This window comes from Crocuta crocuta, unplaced genomic scaffold (assembly GCF_008692635.1).
Source record: "Crocuta crocuta isolate KB4526 unplaced genomic scaffold, BGI_CrCroc_1.0 scaffold38, whole genome shotgun sequence".
Lineage (NCBI taxonomy): Eukaryota > Metazoa > Chordata > Mammalia > Carnivora > Hyaenidae > Crocuta > Crocuta crocuta.
In genome coordinates this window covers 3689870-3709339 of record NW_027532605.1, presented here as the reverse complement: position 1 = coordinate 3709339, position 19470 = coordinate 3689870, and the positions used below count along the sequence as shown (strand labels likewise).

Here is a 19470-nt window from a genome sequence, read left to right as displayed (position 1 = left end):
TGTTTCTTTTTATTAAAAAAATTTGTAATGCCTTTTTATTTTTGAGAGAGAGATAGGTAGAGTGCAAGCAGGAAAGGGGCAGAGAGAGAGAGAGAGAGAGAGGGAGAGGGAAAGAGAGAGACAGACATAGAATCAGAAGCAGGCTCCAGGCTCTGAGCAGTCAGCACAGAGCCCAATGTGGGGCTTGAACTCATGAACTGCAAGATCATAACCTGAGCCAAAGTGAGATGCCCAACCGACTGAGCCACCCAGGTGCCTCTTGTAAACAATGGCTTTGAATGACACACTAGACCAATGGACTTAATAAACATATTCAGAACATTTCATCCTAAAGCAGAATACATATTCTTCTCAAGTGCACATGGAACATTCTCCAGAATAGATTACATACTGGGTCACAAAACAGCCCTCAACAAATATAAAAAGATCAAGATCAGATCACAGTACAATGAAACTTGACGTTAACCACAAGAAAAACTTGGAAAGCCCTCAAATACATAGAGGTTAAAAGACATTCTACTACAGAATGAATGGGTTACCAGGAAATTAAAGAATAGAAAAATATATGGAAGCAAATGGAAATGAAAATATGACAGTCCAAACTCTTTGGGATGCAGCTAAGGCAGTCCTAAAAGGAAAGTATATTTCAATTCAGGCCTATCTCAGGAAGCGAGAAAGGTCTCAAATACACAACATAGTGGAAACTAATTTGACAATAAACTATTTGTAAAAAAATAAATAAAATAAAATAAAATAAAAAAATACACAACATAACCTTACGCCTAAAGGAGCTAGAAAAAAGAGCATATAATGCCTAAAGCCAGAAGAAGAAGGGAAATAATAAAGATTACAGCAGAAATAAACAAGATAGAAATAACAACAACAAAAACAGTAGGATAAAAAAAAACAAACAAACAAGAGCTTAGTTCTTTAAAAGAATAAACAAAACTGATAAACCCTTAGCCAGATTTATCAAAAAGAGAAAGGTCCCAAATAGATAAAATCACAAATGAAAGAGGAGATATCACAACAAACATTACAGAAATAAAAATTTAAAAAGAATACTATGAAAAATTATATGCCAACAAATTGGGCAATCTGGAAGAAATGGACAAAATCCTAGAAACTCACAAACTACCAAAACTCAAACAGGAAGAAACAGAATATCTGAAGAAACCCATAACCAGCAAAGAAATTCAAGCGGTAATCAAAAATCTCCCACAAATAAAAAAAATCTCCCAGAGTCCTGGGCCAGATGGCTTCCCGGGGGAATTCTACCAGACATTTAAAGATGAGTTAATGTCTATTCTTCTCAAACTGTTCCAAAAAATAGAAATTAAAGGAAAGCTTCCAAACTTTGGCTATGAAGCCAGCATTACCTTGGTTTCAAAACTAAAGACCCCACTAAAAACAAGGAGAATTATAGGCCAATAACCCTGATGAACCTGGATGCAAAAATTCTCAACAAGATACTAGCAAAGTGAATTCAACAGTACATTAAAAGAATTATTCACCATGATCAAGTAGGATTCATTACTGGGCTGCAGGGCTTGTTCCATATTCACAAATCAATCAATGTCATACACCACATTAATAAAAGAACAGATTAGAACCATATGATCCTGTCAATAGATGCAGAAAAAGCATCTGAAAAAAATACAGCATCCATTCTTGATAAAAACCCTCAACAAAGTAGGGACAGAGAGAAAATACCTCATCACCATCAAGACCATATATCAAAGATCCATAGTTAATATCATCCTCAATAGAGGAAAAACTGAGAGCCTTTCCCTTAAAGTTAGGAACAAAACAAGGATGCCCACTCTCACCATTACTATTTAACATAGTACTGGAAGTCTTAACCTTAGCAATGAGACAACAAAAAGAAATAAAGGGCATACAAATTGGCAAGGAAGAAGTCAGCCTTTCAGTATTTGCAGAAGACATGATACTCTATGTAGAAAACCCAAAAGACTCCCCCAAAAAATTGCTGCAACTAATGCTTGAATTCAGCAAAGTTGCAGGATATAAAAACAATGTTCTGAAATCTGTTGCATTTCCATATACCAATAATGAAGCAACAGAAAAAGAAATTAAGGAATTGATTCCATTTGTAATCGCACCAAAAACAACAAGATAACTAGGAACTACAGAAGATTTATGAAAGAAGTTTAAGAGGACACAAAGAAATGGAGAAACATTCCTTGCTCATGGATTGGAAGAACAAACATTGTTGGAATGTCTATACTACCCAAGGCAATCTACACATTTAATGCAATCCCTATCAAACTATCACCGGCATTCTTTGCAGAGCTAGAATAAATAATCCTAAAATTTGTATGGAACCACAGCAGATCCCAAATAGCCAAAGCAATCCTGAAAAAGAAAAACAAAGCTGGTGGCATCACAATCTGAATTTCAAGCTATATTACAAAGCTGGGGTCATCAAGACATATGGTACCAGCACAAAAATAGACATATAGATCAATGGAACACAATAGAAAACCCAGAAATTGACCCAAAACTATATGGCCAATGAATCTTTGACAAAGCAGGAAGGTATCCAATGGGAAAAATCTTCAACAAATGGTGTTGGGGAAAGTGGACGGCGACACGCAGAATAAAATTGGAACACTTCATTACACCATACACAAAACTAAATTCAAAATCGATGAAAAAGTTAAATGTGAGACAGGAAACCATCCAGAACACAGGCAGCAACCTCTTTGACCTCTGCTGAGCAACTTCTTAGTACACATGTTGCCAAAGGCAAGGGAAACAAAAGCAAACATAAAGTACTGGGACCTCATCAAGATCTTCTCTGCACAGAGAAGGAAACAACTAACAAAACTCAAAAGCAGCCTACAGAATGGGAGGAGATATTTGCAAATGACATATATGATAAAGGGTTAGTATCCAAAATCTATAAAGAACTTATTAAATTCAACACCCCAAAAACAACCAGTTAAGAAATGAGCAGAAGTCATGAATAGACACTTTTCCAAAGAAGATATCCAGATGGCCAACAGATACATGAAAAGATGCTGAACATTCCTCATTATCAAGGGAAATACAAATCAAAACCACAATGAGATACCACCTCGTGCTTTTCAGAATGGCTAAAATTAACAACACAAAAGACAACAGGTGTTAGCAAGGATGAAGAGAAAGGGGAATCCTCTTGCACTGCTGGTGGGAATGCAAACTGGTGCAGCCACTCTGGAGAACAGTATGGAGGTTCCTCAAAAAGTTAAAAATAGAACTACCCTATGATCCAGCAAGTACACTACTAGGTATATGCCCAAAGGATACAAAAATACAGACTGAAAGGGGTACATGCATCCCAATGTTTATAGCAGCATTATCAACAATAGCCAAAGTATGGAGAAAGTCCAAACTGATGAGTGGATAAATGTAAATGATGAATCACTGAATTCTATTCTTTTTTTTTTTTAACGTTTATTTTTTAGACAGAGACAGAGCATGAGCTGGGGAGGGGCAGAGAGAGAGAGGGAATCACAGAATCTGAAACAGGCTCCAGGCTCTGAGCTGTCAGCACAGAACCCGATGCGGGGCTCAAACCCAGAGACTGAGAGATCATGACCTGAGCCGAAATCAGACGCCCAACCAACTGAGCCACCCAAGTGCCCCACTGAATTCTACTCTTGAAACCAATAGTACACTGTATATTAACTAAATAAAATTTAAATTAGAAAAAGTATAAGGAAACACTTTTTTTCTTTCCTCTGTGTAAAGGTCTGAAATTTTCCAAGTTCCATAATTATATTGTTGTTCAAAGCACGTCAGTATCCAATGTGTGCTCCTTTATACAAAAACAGCTTTCTTCTGCTGTTATTTGTTGAGCCACATTGTAGAAAGATCAAAGTATTCCTAACACCTAGAAACACTGTTTAAAACTCAGCTATGGCTATAGATGGGGCCTCTTACTAGTTCAAAATGGATCATTTTTTTAATCACTATTGCTTAGAAGGAGCATATATTGATCTGTTGCATATTAAATAGTAATGGCACAAACTGCAATATATTATAAGACTATTCTCCAATGACCCAGCCCTTCTAATAAAAATGTCCTTAAATGCTTCTCCCCAGGACAAGGAGGTCTACAGGGAGGTGAAGCATGCTTACTGAAGTCTCTTTCTGTTACAGTTACAGAACCTACAAACAGCTCAGCTTTGCTATAAACATCCAGCAGGTAGACAAGGCACTTGGGTTTAGATAAAGGTTTTGTGAAATTACTTTCTGAGGCTCAAATGAGTTCAGAAAAAAAAACTATGCAGTGGTCTATGTCACCACCACAGAGCTCTGATGCCCTTCAGGGAGGCTTCTGTATCATAAAAATCCACCACACTCAGGGCAGAAATGATCCATATAATACCTTCAACTGTTCCAAGGCAAAAGATGAACCATCTTGCTGTAAATTTTCAATAATCTCTTCCACAGTATTGGCCGAGAAACAACTACAAAAAAGGAAACACTTGATTTCACCAATCTGCAAGCGATTTCTTCTTTCCAAAATAGCAATGAATCTAAACACAGGCTTTCTCCAAACTGCATTTCAATAATGAAAAAATTTCCAAGGTATTTTACAGGATGATGAAATAAAACATTGCTTCTCTGGGTAAGTGCTTGCAGTCTACTTTTATTAATGCAACACAAAGCCTTATTTTTCTTTTTTGCATCTATTATACATAAATAAATATCTTAACTGTGAAAAACTGATGCTTCTAAAATTAGAGGTAGATATCTTATTTTCCAATAGTTTTTCTCCTCTAATATTCCTTAAGCCAGTTTGTAAATCTCTCAAATCACTGCACAAAACATCTTTTGCTGATCAGCTTCATAAGACCTTTGTAAAAAGGTCTTTACAAAGATAAAAGATAATTCAATTGCTATTTTCCAGCCTCTTTCCCATTAAAAAAATGTTTTGCACTAAAATGAATCAGCATGATAGTTTCTTTAAGTATAATGGATTTAATCCCCCTGAAACAGTAAGCAAGAAGCTACTTTTAAAAAGTTAAAATAAAAGCACTATGCTATCTAATCTCAGAGTTCAGTGCATTTCCAAACACAATGTAATTATAATGTTTGCAAATTCAACTTAACATAGTCTTTCCAAAAGAATAGATGTACTGAGACCTCTCTTTAAGTACCTGTTTATTTTGTCCATGTGTTCCTCAAGTATAAAAGACTTGCCTTGATCAGTCTTGGACTGTTTGAAAAAAAAATCTCATGATTAACTTGAAGTAACCCAAATCTTCTAAAAATCCTTTAAAATGCCATCAAATTTAATAATATCCTTTGAGACAGATTATCACTTTCAGTCAAATTATATCCAACGAACTCATAAATATTCAGACTGTATTTTTCCGGACTAGGCCTTAAAAGTGTGAAAGGCAAAATATGTTCTTGTATTTTTATGTAGAATTCATTATATATGCTACATCATCATTAAAATATGTCAATGAATGAAGCCTTGAAAGGGACCTGAGAAGTTATCCTGCCCAAATTTCCATTTGGTATGGAAATTCCTATAACATCCCTGTTAATCTCTGTAGCACTGACCTCCAGGGAGAGAAAACAGTACCTCAGGAAGGAACTCACAAGTGATTGAACAATTATAATGTGGAATTTTTTTTTTCTTTAATTCTGGACCAAATTAGTCCTCTTCTGTTTATAGTTCTAGTTAATCCTCCTTCCACCTCTCTTCTCACACAAAAGTTTTGTGTTCTTCACAATTCAGGTGGTTCTTATGCATAAGTTACAGTTTATCACAGTCCTTCTACATTAGCTTACAGGTATGACTGAATCATAGCAAAGTATAGCAGAGCTCCAAATATCCTTGCTCGTTTTGGGTACAAACACTTTTACTAATAGGACTAAGTCTCAGTTAGTTTTCTAGCAGTTGTATTATGCTGCTATTTTTTTTTTAACCAGTGCCATTGTAGGCTACATTTCTCCCAGGCTATACTTTATAAATTTGGTACTCTGGACTGAAATTCAAATTTTTCACTTGCTCTATTGTGATCCTGAGATTCAAAATAAGAAATACAAGGGCAACTGGCTGGCTCAGTCAGTAGAGCATGCAACTCATGATTTTGGATTTGTGGGTTCGAGCCCTATGTTGGGTGCAGAGATTAAACATAAAATCTTAAAAATATATTAAAAATACATATTTAGTCTTTGCCCATATACTTTTCTTTGTTGCTGGCTCTTAGCTCCCCAAAACCTTGGAATTTCTCCAAGTAGAGTCTCTTCTTGTTATACTCAGTCTTCTGTCCTGGGTTCCTAAAAATTGTTATTCATAACAAGGCCCTTTCAATCACACTAAGGTTCAAGCTAATGAGGTAACTTTTGGAAAAGAAAAGGGCTGGCCTCCAGAGAAACAAACCTGCAATTAATTAATTGGTTGGGTGGGACTGAAAGTCCCTCCCCCACACTACCACCATCTCCCCACTCCTCTCCATCTCCAGTGAGGGAAAAGAGGTTGCAGATTGAGTTCAGTCACCAATGGTGACTACCGTAATAAAGCCTCCATAAAAATCCAATAGGATGGAAAGCTTCCAGGTTAATGGACATATCCCCAAGTGGAGAGAGTGGCACACCCCAACTTCACTGGGACAGAAGCTCCTCGGCTGGAGATCCTTCTAGACCTTCCTCTATGTACCCTTTACTGTACTATTCACTCATATCTTTTATTGTATCCTTTATAATAAACCAAAAAACATTAAGTGTTTCCCTAAGTCCTGTGAGAAACTCTAGCAAATGATCAAACCCAAAAAATGGATCATGAGAACCCCAATTTATGGGCAGTCAGTCAGAAGTGACTGGCATCTGAAATGGGGTCAGTTTTGTGGGACTGAGATCTTAGGGTATGGGATCTGATGCTGACTCCAGATACACAGAGTTAGGATTGAAACTAATTATAGGACACCCAGCTGGTGTTGTAGAGAATTGCTTGATGAGGGCTCACATATCTGGTGTCAAAAGTGTTATGAATGTGGTAGTAGTGGGAGAGTAAAGGGAAACACAGGGAGTGACTTTCCCATACATCTATTACCTTTCACTCTAAATTTGAAGGGTTTTTAAAATCCATCTTCTTTTACCTAATTTTTTTTCTCAGTTTCAAATCAAAATGATCAAAATGCTGTCAACATTCTCATCCAAATCACTGAGAAAAAAAAAAACAACTGAAAAAGGCCAAGATGACTCTATTTATAGACTAATACCCTCAAATTTAACAGAACTGCTTGGTAAGGCCCCTCAACTCCCACACACTATAATCTAGACTATATTTACCCAACATGAGAGACTGTCAAATGCTTTGACAAAAATCTGGTGAAATCCTCATGTGCTCTCTGTTCACACTGAGGCTCTGTTGATCCATATTCATGTTCTTGAGTTCTGAATAAAATTTTTATACTATTTTCCTAAAGGTTTCCTCCCCTCTCACTTCTCTGTTATGAATTCCTAATAATTAGATATTAGACCTCCCAGAATAATACCTCTAATCTTCCTTTCCCTTCATTTTCCTTGTTATTATCCTTCCTGTCTTCTTACAGTTTTCCTCAACCTTCAATTTTAATCTAATCTGTTGTGGGAGTTTTTCCCTTTATATAAATCACATTTATAAATAAAATCACATTTCTTTTTTATTCTTTGACTACTTTCTTTTATTTTTTTAATATTTATTTTTGAGAGTGAGAGAGAGAGAGAGCACGCACGTGAATGCAAGCATAAGTGGGGGAGGGGCACAGAGAGGGAGATAGAATCCGAAGTAGGCTCCAGGCTCTGAGTGGCCAGCACAGAGTCTGATGAGGGGTTCTAACTCACAAACCCCGAGATCATGACCTGCTCAACCGAGCCACCCAAGCGTCCCTGACTACTTTACATTATAACCGCTGTTCTTATTTGAAAGATGAAATATTTTCCTCTTATCAGAACCTTAATAGTTATAACAATTATAGTCTTTCTTCCTTTCCTTCTTCCCTCTTTCTCTTTCTTTCTCCTCCCTGTACAATCTGCTTGTTTCAAGTACCTTCTTTATTTTTTTTTTTTAAATGTTTTATTTATTTCTAGGAGAGAGAGACAGCGTGAGCAGGGGAGGGTCAGAGAGAGAGGGAGTCACAGACTGAAACAGGCTCCAGGCTCCGAGCTGGCAGTCAGCACAGAGCCCGACGCGGGGCACGAACCCACAAACCGCGAGATCATGACCTAAGCGAAAGTCGGAAAGTCGGACGCTTAACCGACTAAGCCACATAGGCGCCCCGTACCTTCTTTATTTTTATACTTGCCATAAAAAATTTTAGTGTGAAGTATTAAAATTAAGTAGCTTTATGTGTAAAGTCAATCGCAGTTATAGGATTGTCAATTGTCTGATGCATTATAGATATTAGGCAAAGACCTGGATGTTTTGTGGTGGGGGGCAGTCATCAAGTGGCAACATCTATAGGTTTTTTTCTTTTTCTTCAAATGTACTGCTTGGAAGTGCGATGGTGCCATTGATTGAATGTTTGTGTCACCCCAAAAGTCATGCTGAAACTTTAATCCCCAAAGTGATGGTATTTGGAGGTGTTGTCTTTAGGAGGTAATTGGTCAAGAGGGTGGAGCCTTCCTGAGGGGATTAGCGTCCTTATAAGATGAGACATGAGAGAGCTCACTTTGCTGTGTGAGGACACAGCAAGAAGGTGTCCATCTGCAAACCAGGAAGAGGGTCCTCACCAAGAATCTAACTGTCTGACACCAAATCTTTGGAATTCCCAGCCTCCAGAACTGTAAGATATAGTTTTCTACTGGTTAAGCCATCCAGCCTATGGTATTTTCATTGTAGCTGCCCAAACTAAGATAGAGGATATTTAATAGTCTGGAAACTAATTAGAAAAAGAGGCTAGGAGTATTCCCAATCAGTATGTCCTGCCTCTTTTTTTTTAGAAAACCCCTTACCTGCTCCTCTCCCTTCAGTAAGCAATGTCTGTTTGACCTGATCTAAGGAGGAAATTTCTACTCTTCGGCCAGGCTATGAAAGATTAGTTGCTGCTACAGAAGGAAGACTTCTGGAGGCCTAACTGCTCTTTATAAAGATTTGCAGGGATCCTCTTGTTTTTTTCTCTCCATCTCCAAACCCCAGTCTTCAGAGGACTCTGGTACCTCACAGAGCGTATACAGCAAGAACTGGCTTGCTTCTGACTGCCTTCTCCCACTGAAAGATGAGATTTCAGTGTTCTAAAAATCTAAGGTAGCTACCCTCATCCTTCTGTTTTCAGACTTTTAAAATATTGACATCTCACACCTGCCACTTTCTCCTTTTCTGTTCTATTTATTTTTGTGGATTTGTGCCTTTTTTATTCCTTTCTTAGAATTAAGTGGGGTTTTAGAAGGGAGCATGTATTCAATCCATCATGTTTAATAAAAAGTCATATCATATTTTTATAGAGTCTGGTTCTCAAAAGAAAATTTAAGTTAAACAACCTAAGTAAGGAATTAAAGGTGACACTGCAATATATTTTATTACTCTATTTAGATTTGCACCAGGGTTTCACTTTAGCAGCTCAACAGGGTCAACACCGAACAAGCCATTACAGACGTGTCACAGTGCACCATAAAAAGCCCTTGCAAGGGCCAATCACAAGGTTATGCACTGATATTCACCAACAATGAGAAGATAAGCTGTAGAGTTGTGGGGCAAAGAAGTCGTCTTCTCGGATGGCTATCCTAACAACTGTGAAGCAGTGATCCTTCCACCAAGCTTTAAAGTAAATAAATCTCAGCATATTTTTATCCACCATTTAATATTCACCAACTGTTAATTGTTCAATCACTCCCTCTTCCCCATGAATTAAAATCTGAGGTTAGAGTACTGAAAGATTACCTTTGTATGGTAAGCTTCTAAGACATCTGTAACATTTTCTTTTGAAGGCGATTTTAGGGCTAACAAATCTTCTTCTAACATGTCCAACTAAAGGAGAAACAAAAAGAAAACATATTTGAAACCCAATAGAAACTGACTTTTTTTTAAAAGAAACTTTATATTGTTTTTAAAAATATTTGTCTTAAAATTATGATGTGCTCCTTACGCTGAATCAGCGAAGGAAATTTTCTCTGAAGCTGAATGCACATACACTCCCACATGGCAAATGCCTTGCAAGGAATTGGACAAAGATGGAAGACAATAAAGAGAGACATTCACCTTTGTTTCTCTCTGGCTATTAGATACTTGAAAGGTAGTACTGCAACCAAAGATCCGAATTACAAATTTTATTTTAACTAAAATTGCCGCATGTGACTAATGGCTACTATGGTCAATGCACAGCTGTACCACACAGTCACACTTAACTCTCCATCTATGTCCCTCACATACCTGTTCTAAGCTCAGCAAATGGGACTTTTTATTGTTTCCAAAACATACCAAATGCTTTCCCGCCCATAAGCCTACTCATTACATGTTTTCTCATTCCGGGATACTTTTTTTTGACATCTTAAGGCTTAGCTGAACTGCAACCCCTGTGAGAAAACTTCTAGTCCCTTCTTGTAAATTTTCCCTCCTTTCAATCCATTGAGTATTTTCTCTGTATTCTTTGTTTACATTACTCATATTTTTCTCTATCAGGTGAAACAGTTATTTCTTTTGCATCCACCTCTAGTCTCATCCCCAACGTGCATTACACATTTCTGTTATCCTGTACAGTCCCCATGAATTGCTGGCTACACACTGAAGAAATTATTACTGGGGAAGCTGACAGAGAAGGGAATAGGTTGTGGATCAGCACTGTCTCCCATCCTTAACTAAACTCCACTCTACCAAGGGTGTCCCTCCAGAGTAGATAATGGAGTCCCATGTTGACTTCCTGTTACACCTCAGGAGAAGAACGGGACAACCACCTGCTTAATGTGACTGTGGATGTCCAAAACATGGAGGAAGATTTGAAACTTCAAGCAAATGTGATAGAAGGCCCTCCTAATAGTGTACAGGAAACAATTTTCAACTTTGTGTACTTTATGCTTTTTTATAACATTCCTTTTCCTATCCCCAAACATCTCTCCCTCAAGATGAGATTTTCATTTGGTGACCTATGTGCATACTAGAAAGCTTAATTCACCCCATACTTCCAGAAATGAAACATGTTAATGGAGCACATTAGCAAGGTGGGCTAGTTGATATAGGCTAATCCACTTTCAGGTTCAAGGGTGAACTGGTTTATACCAGTTCAATGAGAGTGAACTAAGTCAGTTGAAGCAGAATAAATTCCAAATCTCTTACCGGAAATTCTGAGGCAAAACCACGTTGAATTGGATTTTCTCTTACATTTACCAAAGAGAGATTCAACTACTATGGTAGAAACTGCCATCTCATTTGGAAATGAGAAAACTGGGTGATAAAGAGGCAAAATTCAAGCTAGGATTTAAACCCAAACTATCTGCAGTTCTTTGCCACTATGCTATCCTGTGCTAAGAAAATTGGCCACACTGTTAAAAAAGACAAAGATAACCAACATGTGTCCCTTGAGACACATAACCTTCAGAAAAGTTTTTAAGACTCTTTTATAAATGGAACTCTCAAATGCACTGGTAAGGAAACTCACAACTAAGAAGACCTTTCAAAAAAATGTTTTTATAGGGGTGCCTGGGTGGCTTAGTTGATTGAGCGTCCAACTTGGGCTCAGGTCATGATCTCATGGTTTGTGAGTTTGAACCCCGCATAGGGCTCTGTGCTGACAGCTCGGAGCCTGGAGCTTGCTTCAGATTCTGTATACCCCTCGCTCTCAGCCCCTTCCCCCCAGTGCTCTGTCTCTCTCTCTCAAAAATAAATAAGCATTAAAAAAAATTTAACAAAACAAAAATGTTTTTATAAAAGCCGATCTTTTTATATATAAATTTAAATCTTTACATATTAGGTTTTCTTAAAGAAGGTTTTTTTAACCAAAGTGTAATTAATTATTCATTAAAAATTAGGGACTGATGGTGCCAGGCAAATGAGCCCCAAATCCATATATAATTCCCTCCAATTTGCACATGAGGAAACATGATTGGAGAGCTTAAATACTTTCTCAAAGGTCACACAGCTTTAAGCAGCAGATCCTGGATTCAGACCCATGTCTAACCAAATGCCTGTGATCTCACCACTCATAATGTCTCCCTGTTCAATAGGAATTATTCCAACACAAAATGCAATCATCCAAGTAATTACCTTTTCAGAATCCACAAAATGTGTTGCAATTCCTGCCTTATACACATCTCTTCCTTTCAGTCTGAATCCTGTTAATGCAAGGAAGTAACCAAGTTTTCCTTGAAGTCGTGGCAAGAAATAACCTCCACCCACATCAGGAAATAGTCCTGTAATAATGGAAAGAGATGTCGACTCCAATGAAAAAGATGAATATAACTCTTTGAGATCAGATGGCCATCTCTCTCTGGAATATGAATCTATACTAAAAATATTACTAAAACAAGTACAATCCAATACAATCAAAATCACAAAAGATTTGCTATTGAATTGTGCTAACTTGAGTTTTTTTCAAAATTTTCACATCTCATTTCTATATAAGTCAAAGTATTTGACAGCATAAGTTTCTATATAGGAGTAGTACTCAATAAATATTACCTAAAATTTCCTATTCTTAATAATCTCTGAAATAGTAAAAACTGAAAGAATACTTCCTTTCCAAATGATAAGCAAAGGAAAAATATGCATAATCCAATATTATGAAAATATCATTCATTATTCATTCAAACTCATTATCATTTAAGTCACAGTCTATTCCATTAGTCAATGATCTAATATTCAAGATATTTAAAGTGATGCCATAACCTTTAGTACTATGAAGAATAAGTTTACACCTAATAAAATCACTTGCATTTACTCTTTTCTTAGCCATCTTTTTTTTTTTTTTTAAATTGCCTTATTCTCTCTATTGGCAACAACTGAAAGTAGTATATATGCAAATACTTGCCAGTACTGTTTGGTATTTAAGAGCTCCTTAAATAATTGTGGCCCTCTAGTTTTATAATCCACATATCTATTCTAAGACTGCTTCATTAACTCAAATTGAGATTAAAACACATGCATTCAAATTCTTCCTAATTCTACTTGACAAAAAGTTTCTAGACTTGAAAGAATTACCATCCTACTCTAATTATCTCTTAGTATCTCAAATAAAAGTGGTCTAAAGTTGAATTCATGAGTTCCGCCAACTACCATCATCTCCCATCATCTCCCTTCCAGTATCACTCACCTCAATAAAGTGCACAGCCTTCCAGCCTGGACACCTTCTTCTAGTAACTACCATTTTAATGCCCACTAGTGACTATGATCTACTGATTCCTCCTCCAGAAAGTTCTCCATACAATGGCCAGAGTGATCTTTTTAAACACTTTTTAATATTTATTTATTTTTGAGAGAGAGAGAGAGAGAGAGAGAGAGAGACAGAGTGTAAGCAGGGACAGTGCACTGGGTAACTCAACTGGTAAAGCAGCTGACTCTTGTTTTTGTCTCAAGTCATGATCTCACAGTTCATGAATTTGAGCCCCAAACAGGGCTCCGCTTGGGATTCTCTCTCTCCCCCTCTCTGCCCCTCCCCTGCAGGTACATGTGCTCTCTCTCTCTCTCTCTCTCTCAAAATAAATAAACTTAAAAAAAATTACAAGGCATCTAAAAAAGCAGCAATTACTACCCATAGTGGGGTGATAAAGCAATCCAAATTGATGCAGAATTGACATAAACATAAGAATTAGCAAACAAGAACATTAACAGAGAATAAGTATACCTTATATGTTCAAAAAGTTAAGTAGAAGCATAGAAGATATAAAAAAGACTTAAATGATACTTCTAGAGATAAAAACTAAGATGAATGTATAAATAAAAATACTTAAATGGGATTAAGACAGATTACACCTTGTAAAAGATAAATGAAATTGAAGACACAGAAATAAAAACTATTTAAATGAAAAAATGAAAGCTTTTAAAAATGAACAATGCATGAATGAGTTTAATATAAGTTTAAATGGAGTTCCTGTAAAGGGAGTGGGGGAAAGAAAAATATTTGAAGAAATAAAGTCGCATTTGGAAAATTCAACAAAAATTGTAAATCTAAGCTCAAGAAACAGAAACATAAGATGAAAAATATACCACGGCACATTATAATCATAGCTCCAAACAAATAATAAGTAGAAAATCTTAAGAGCAGCCAGAGATACTAAAAGCACACTTACAGAGGAACAAAGATGAAGAGAGATTTCTCATAGGAAACATAAACAAGACAACAGCGCAACAACATCTCTAAAGTACTGAAATTTAAAAATCAGAATAGAATAAAATTGTATATCCAGGAGTCAAATCACTGGCCCCAGCTTTCACCTTAGGGGATTAGAGAAAGAAGAAGAGATGAAACCCAAATGAGTAAAAGAAAGAAAACAGAATAAGAGCAGAAAACGATAAAATAGAAAATGAAAAAACATGATTTCTGAGATCAATAAATAAACCTCTCATTAGAATGATCAGGAAAAAAATGAGAAGACACAAATTACTAATATCAACAGTGAGACAGGTACCACTATAGATTCTACAAAATACTAAAAAGGTAAGGAAATATTATGAAAAACCTTATGTTCATAAATTGGGCAAATTACTTAAATTCTAAAGCTTTTGCAAGAAATTGATAATCTGAATAGCCATACATCTATTAAAAACTTTGAAATTGTAGTTTAAAATCTTCCCACAAAGAAAACTTTAGGCCTAGAGAGCTTCACTGATGAATTCTACCAAACATAGAAAAAATTATACTAATTCTACTTAAACTCCTCCAGAAAATGAGGCCAGCATTACCTTCATACCAAAACTAAACAAGGACATTACAAGAAAACCACAGATCAATGTCTTTCATGAACATAGATGTCTTTTAAGAACAAGGCAAGAATACCCACACTCAACACTTCTAGTCAACAATGCATTGGAGGTTCTGTCCAGTGTAATAAGGCAAAAAAACAAACAAATAAATACTATCCAGACTGGAGAGGAAACTGTAAAACTGACTTTATTTGTAAATGGTCTAATTATTTATACAAAAATATCTAACACAGCCTACAAAAAAAATCTACTAGAAATAATAAGTGAGGTTAGCAAGTTTGCAGAACACAAAGTCAATACAGAATCAATTGTATTTCAGATGGAAGTCCAAGATGGTGGCTTAGGAAGAACCTGAATTTACCCTCTTCCACAGACATACCAGGTCTAAATCCAAAAATAGAGCAGTTCTTGCAGAAAAAGAACTGAGAACTGAATGAACAGCTTCTGCACACACACACACACACACACACAAATGATAGGGGGAACCACATACATAACAGTAGGAGAGAGAGAGACACAGTCACCACAGGAACACCACTCCCAATGTGATAACTTGAAGAAAGAAGGGATATCACTGAGGGGCCCCTGCATAGACTCCCTGACACTGGGCACAGCAAAACAAAACAAAAAAACACAGCTATTCATCCGCTTATTAACTCTAGGGCGTCCACCAAATAGGCAGGGAACTGCTGGAACTCTCTGGAGTCAGGGATGCCAGCAAGCACCATATTTTACATGGCCCCTCCAGCTTTATAGTCCAGATGGGAGCATGGTCCAGGCGCTCTAGTCAACCTAGGAGGGCTGCGCTAGCAAGTCCCAGGTTCCTAGCCCACAACAATTCCAGCTGTCCCCTAAAGGTGCCCGCTGCAGTCCCAGCTGTCCTGCCAAGGTAACCCCAGAGCAGCACACTCCTGGCCCATGCCTGCTCCAGCTCCAACCAGCCAAAGCTGCCAGGAATACAAGTCTACACAGAGGATGCTCCTAACTCATGGCCACTCTTTCAAGACTAAGAGATGGAGGTAGCTATTCTAATTCACAGGACGGACGGACACACACACACACACAGTCAAACAAAAGGAGGAGACACAGGAGTATGTTCCAGACAAAAGAAGATAAAAACCTAGGGCGGGGGAGGAAACAAAGATAAGTAATTTACCTGATAAAGAGTTCAAAGTAATGGTCATAAAGATGCTCAATGAACTCAAGAATGAACAAACTTCAACACAGAGTTATAAAATATAGGAACCAAAGCTAAGAATAACGAAAATGATATAGAACAGATCAACATCTGGCAGACAGAGTAGAAATTACCTAATCAGAAAAGCAAAAAGAAAAAAAGAATAGAAGGAGAAGAGAGAGAAAGGGGTAGAAAATTTATTTGAGGAATTAATGGCTGAAAACTTCCCTAACCTTGGGAAAGAAAGAGACATCCAGGTCCAAGAGTCAAAGAATCCCAAACAAGGTCAACTTAAAGAGACTCAGACCAAGACATTGTAATTAAAAATAGCAAAAGTTGGGGTTACTGGGTGGTTTAGTCATTTATCACTACCTAATTTCTATATAAAGCAACAATAATTAAGACAGTATAGGGGCACCTGAGTGGTTCAGTTGGTTGAGTGCTGACTCTTGATTTTGGCTCAGGTCATGATCCTAGGGTGGTAGAATTAAGCCCAGAGTCAGACTCTGGGCTGAGCATGGAGCCTGCTTAGGATACTCTCTCCCTTTCCCCTGCTCACATGCATATATGCTAATTAAAAGAGAGAGAGAGAGACAGTGTAGTGTTCTCTATTCCAATAGAATACATATAAAGATACAAAAGCTATCAGTGGAGAAACAATAGCTTTTTCAAAATGTAGTGTGTATGACTATATATGCAAAATAATAAAATTTGATCTATACCTTTTATCCATATTTCATAGCATGTATACAAATTTCAAAAAGGATCATAGATATGAATATAAAGACAATTTTCCCTAGTAATCTTTCACCTAAAATTAACTAGAATTTGTTAGTGTTGCCAGTTAAATATTCTTGTTTGTGTGTTTTCAGATACAATTACTGAGCTAATACAATTTCCAGGTATCTTCTTATTCCAATTTCTTAGAGAGTTCTTTCATTGCTGTATCTCAGCAAAATTCCATCAATTCCTTTAGCAGCAGCATAATCTGAAATATATCAAAAGATAATTCTAAAAGTGATTATGAAATATTTTACCAATTGCTGTTTCTGGCATCGCAAAGAGAGACTTTTCAGTAGCCACTCGGAATTGCCCATGAACTGAGAGACCAACTCCCTAGGAAAAGAAGGCAAAACGTTGTTTTAAATGCTGGCAAAAAACAAACGCATATACACACAAACATTTTAAACCAAGTATATTTTCTTTATATTCCACAAGAATTTCTTTTAGGAGATACACTAGAGAAAAACCCTAAAACACAGAATTTTGGGAGAATTTACTAGACAAAAAACATATGGGTATCCCTGATATCTGGAATAGATTTGTTTTAGCTAAGATGTTTTCAATCAGCGTTTTGTGCTATGTTTCATGTCCTCTTCCCACATTCCCTCTCATTGCAAACCAGATACCGCATTATACAACAGTGACTCTTCCCACAACCACCGGGTGTTGCTGTTGGCAGGAGCAGTCATCAGGGCAGCATGACCAGGCTATTCTAGCTAATTTGTAGCTTTAAAAAGAATTTTAAAACATTCTATTTAGTCACCTATTTCACTGTTTCATTTACTGTGTATTTCAGAATATTAGTCACATTTTTATCAGATACAACATTTAACAGGGCCAACTATACAACTCTTAAAAACCGATTATTGAACACAAGTTTTAGAAAATAAGATGTGGCCAAAAGTATCTCTGATTTGTTGAATGTCACTGGAAAGGGCAAACTTTTAATAGTCATCTTTGAATAAACATATTTGGAAAAAAAACATATTTGAATCCAATGAAATAAGAAGTATACGTGTGATGACAAAGTATCCAGTTCATTTCAGTGCTCACACTACAACACATATTTCCTATGTTATGTTTTTACATTATTCAGAATTTCTGTTCAATTGTTCTAGTTCTTCTCATTATTGGTTCTTTTTAACCAGTGTATCGTTCATCATCACAGTACTCAAGGAGTTAAAACATATAAAGTATTTGGAACAATGTCAGGCACTTAAGAGTTCTGTAAGCATTAACTAAAGAGCGTCATCTCTATTTGGTTCTTCTAATCTTACATTACAGTTTCCTCAACTCTTTCAAGTGTTTTCATACTCATTTTTAAGAAAGAAAACACTCAAAACACATGCAATTTCTTATAAATTTGTGTTCTATATGCTAAGATTAAATTTTAGAAAACCATGGAAGTTAATAGAATTTTTCAACTACCACCTACATCTTTGGGTGTCAACATTTATAAGTTATATGCACAATGTCTGATACTCTTTTTATAGGCAAATATCACTGTGATAGGTATTCCATCATGACATAGTCAACTGACAATACTGACCCAAATTCAATTGTATATATTCTAAGATCATGATCTTACAAACTGTAATGAAAAGAGAGCATTACTAGTTTCATTAATAATTTATTATACTATTTTAAAAGTTCTTACTTCATATTCTACTCCCTACTTCGGTTTATCACACTGCAAATTAAAGTTATTAGTGTTCAGGAATGTCTTGCTAAGAACTTAAGAGTTGGACTGCACTGCCAGTTTATGGACTTTGTTCTTTTGAGTCCTTGGGCTGCATAAACTGCCTCCCTCTGGGGCTACACAGTAGGTAGATCTCCAGGTCTCACTGACTGACCCTACTTCAAACCATACTCCTCTGGTTACTGCCTCCTACCTCTTTTAATTAACCCTGAATTCCACAAATACCAATGACTATATCCCGCTTTATCAAATATTTACGTATAAAGGTAAAATCTGACTATAACCCCAATCCTAGTCTCCTCTTTCTTTCCAGAGAAAATTAATTTGATATGTAACCCTTCAGATTTTTTTCCCTGTGTATCTCTAACACATATTTGAGCAAACATGGATATTTATATGAGACATACACACTTCAAACTCTGTTCCATGGCATGCAAGGTATACGTATTACGGCCCAGCTCACCTCAGACCTCATCTCCCACCACTCTTGCTGTGCTGACTCCATCAGCCACAGGACCTTCATGCCATTCCTCCAAAATTCCAAGCCTTTACAATTTCAGTGAATCATATAATTTTAAAGTGAGGAAAACATACTAAAGAAAGCTACTACCTGCACCACTGCTGCCCTTTCTCTATGGAAAACTTCTCTGCCCAGAGAGTTTGCCCTTCCCTGAGGAGTGGCTGAACCCAAATTGAGGCTAACCAGAACTGTAAGGGCAGTGAGCAAATGGAGAAAAAGCAAAGTGCATTAGACAAGATTCCCACTGTCAGGTATTTAAACTAAAACATGGTGGGTGGCTGTGAGTTGATGACAGCCAAAGCTTAAAGGTCATTTGAAATTTGAGCCAAAGACACGAGAGCCTAGTTAAAGCAGAAATTATATAGGGTGATGACAAATAAACAGAGAAGGCTGCATGTAGCCTGTACAGCACAGAGAACAAACATACAAAAAGC

General features: G+C 36.8%; 1 protein-coding gene across 1 annotated transcript in view; it reads right to left on the bottom strand.

Annotated features, from left to right (window-relative positions):
* HIBCH (3-hydroxyisobutyryl-CoA hydrolase) overlaps positions 1-19470 on the bottom strand; it is a 77739-nt gene that overhangs the window by 26902 nt on the left and 31367 nt on the right. Inside the window, exons 8-11 of the mRNA XM_077780263.1 lie at positions 17072-17150; positions 9887-9973; positions 5172-5230; positions 4397-4478 (exon numbers count right to left, since the gene is read on the bottom strand). Coding sequence (XP_077636389.1) covers positions 4397-4478; positions 5172-5230; positions 9887-9973; positions 17072-17150 — 307 coding nt within the window. The remainder of the gene's footprint in view (positions 1-4396; positions 4479-5171; positions 5231-9886; positions 9974-17071; positions 17151-19470) is intronic.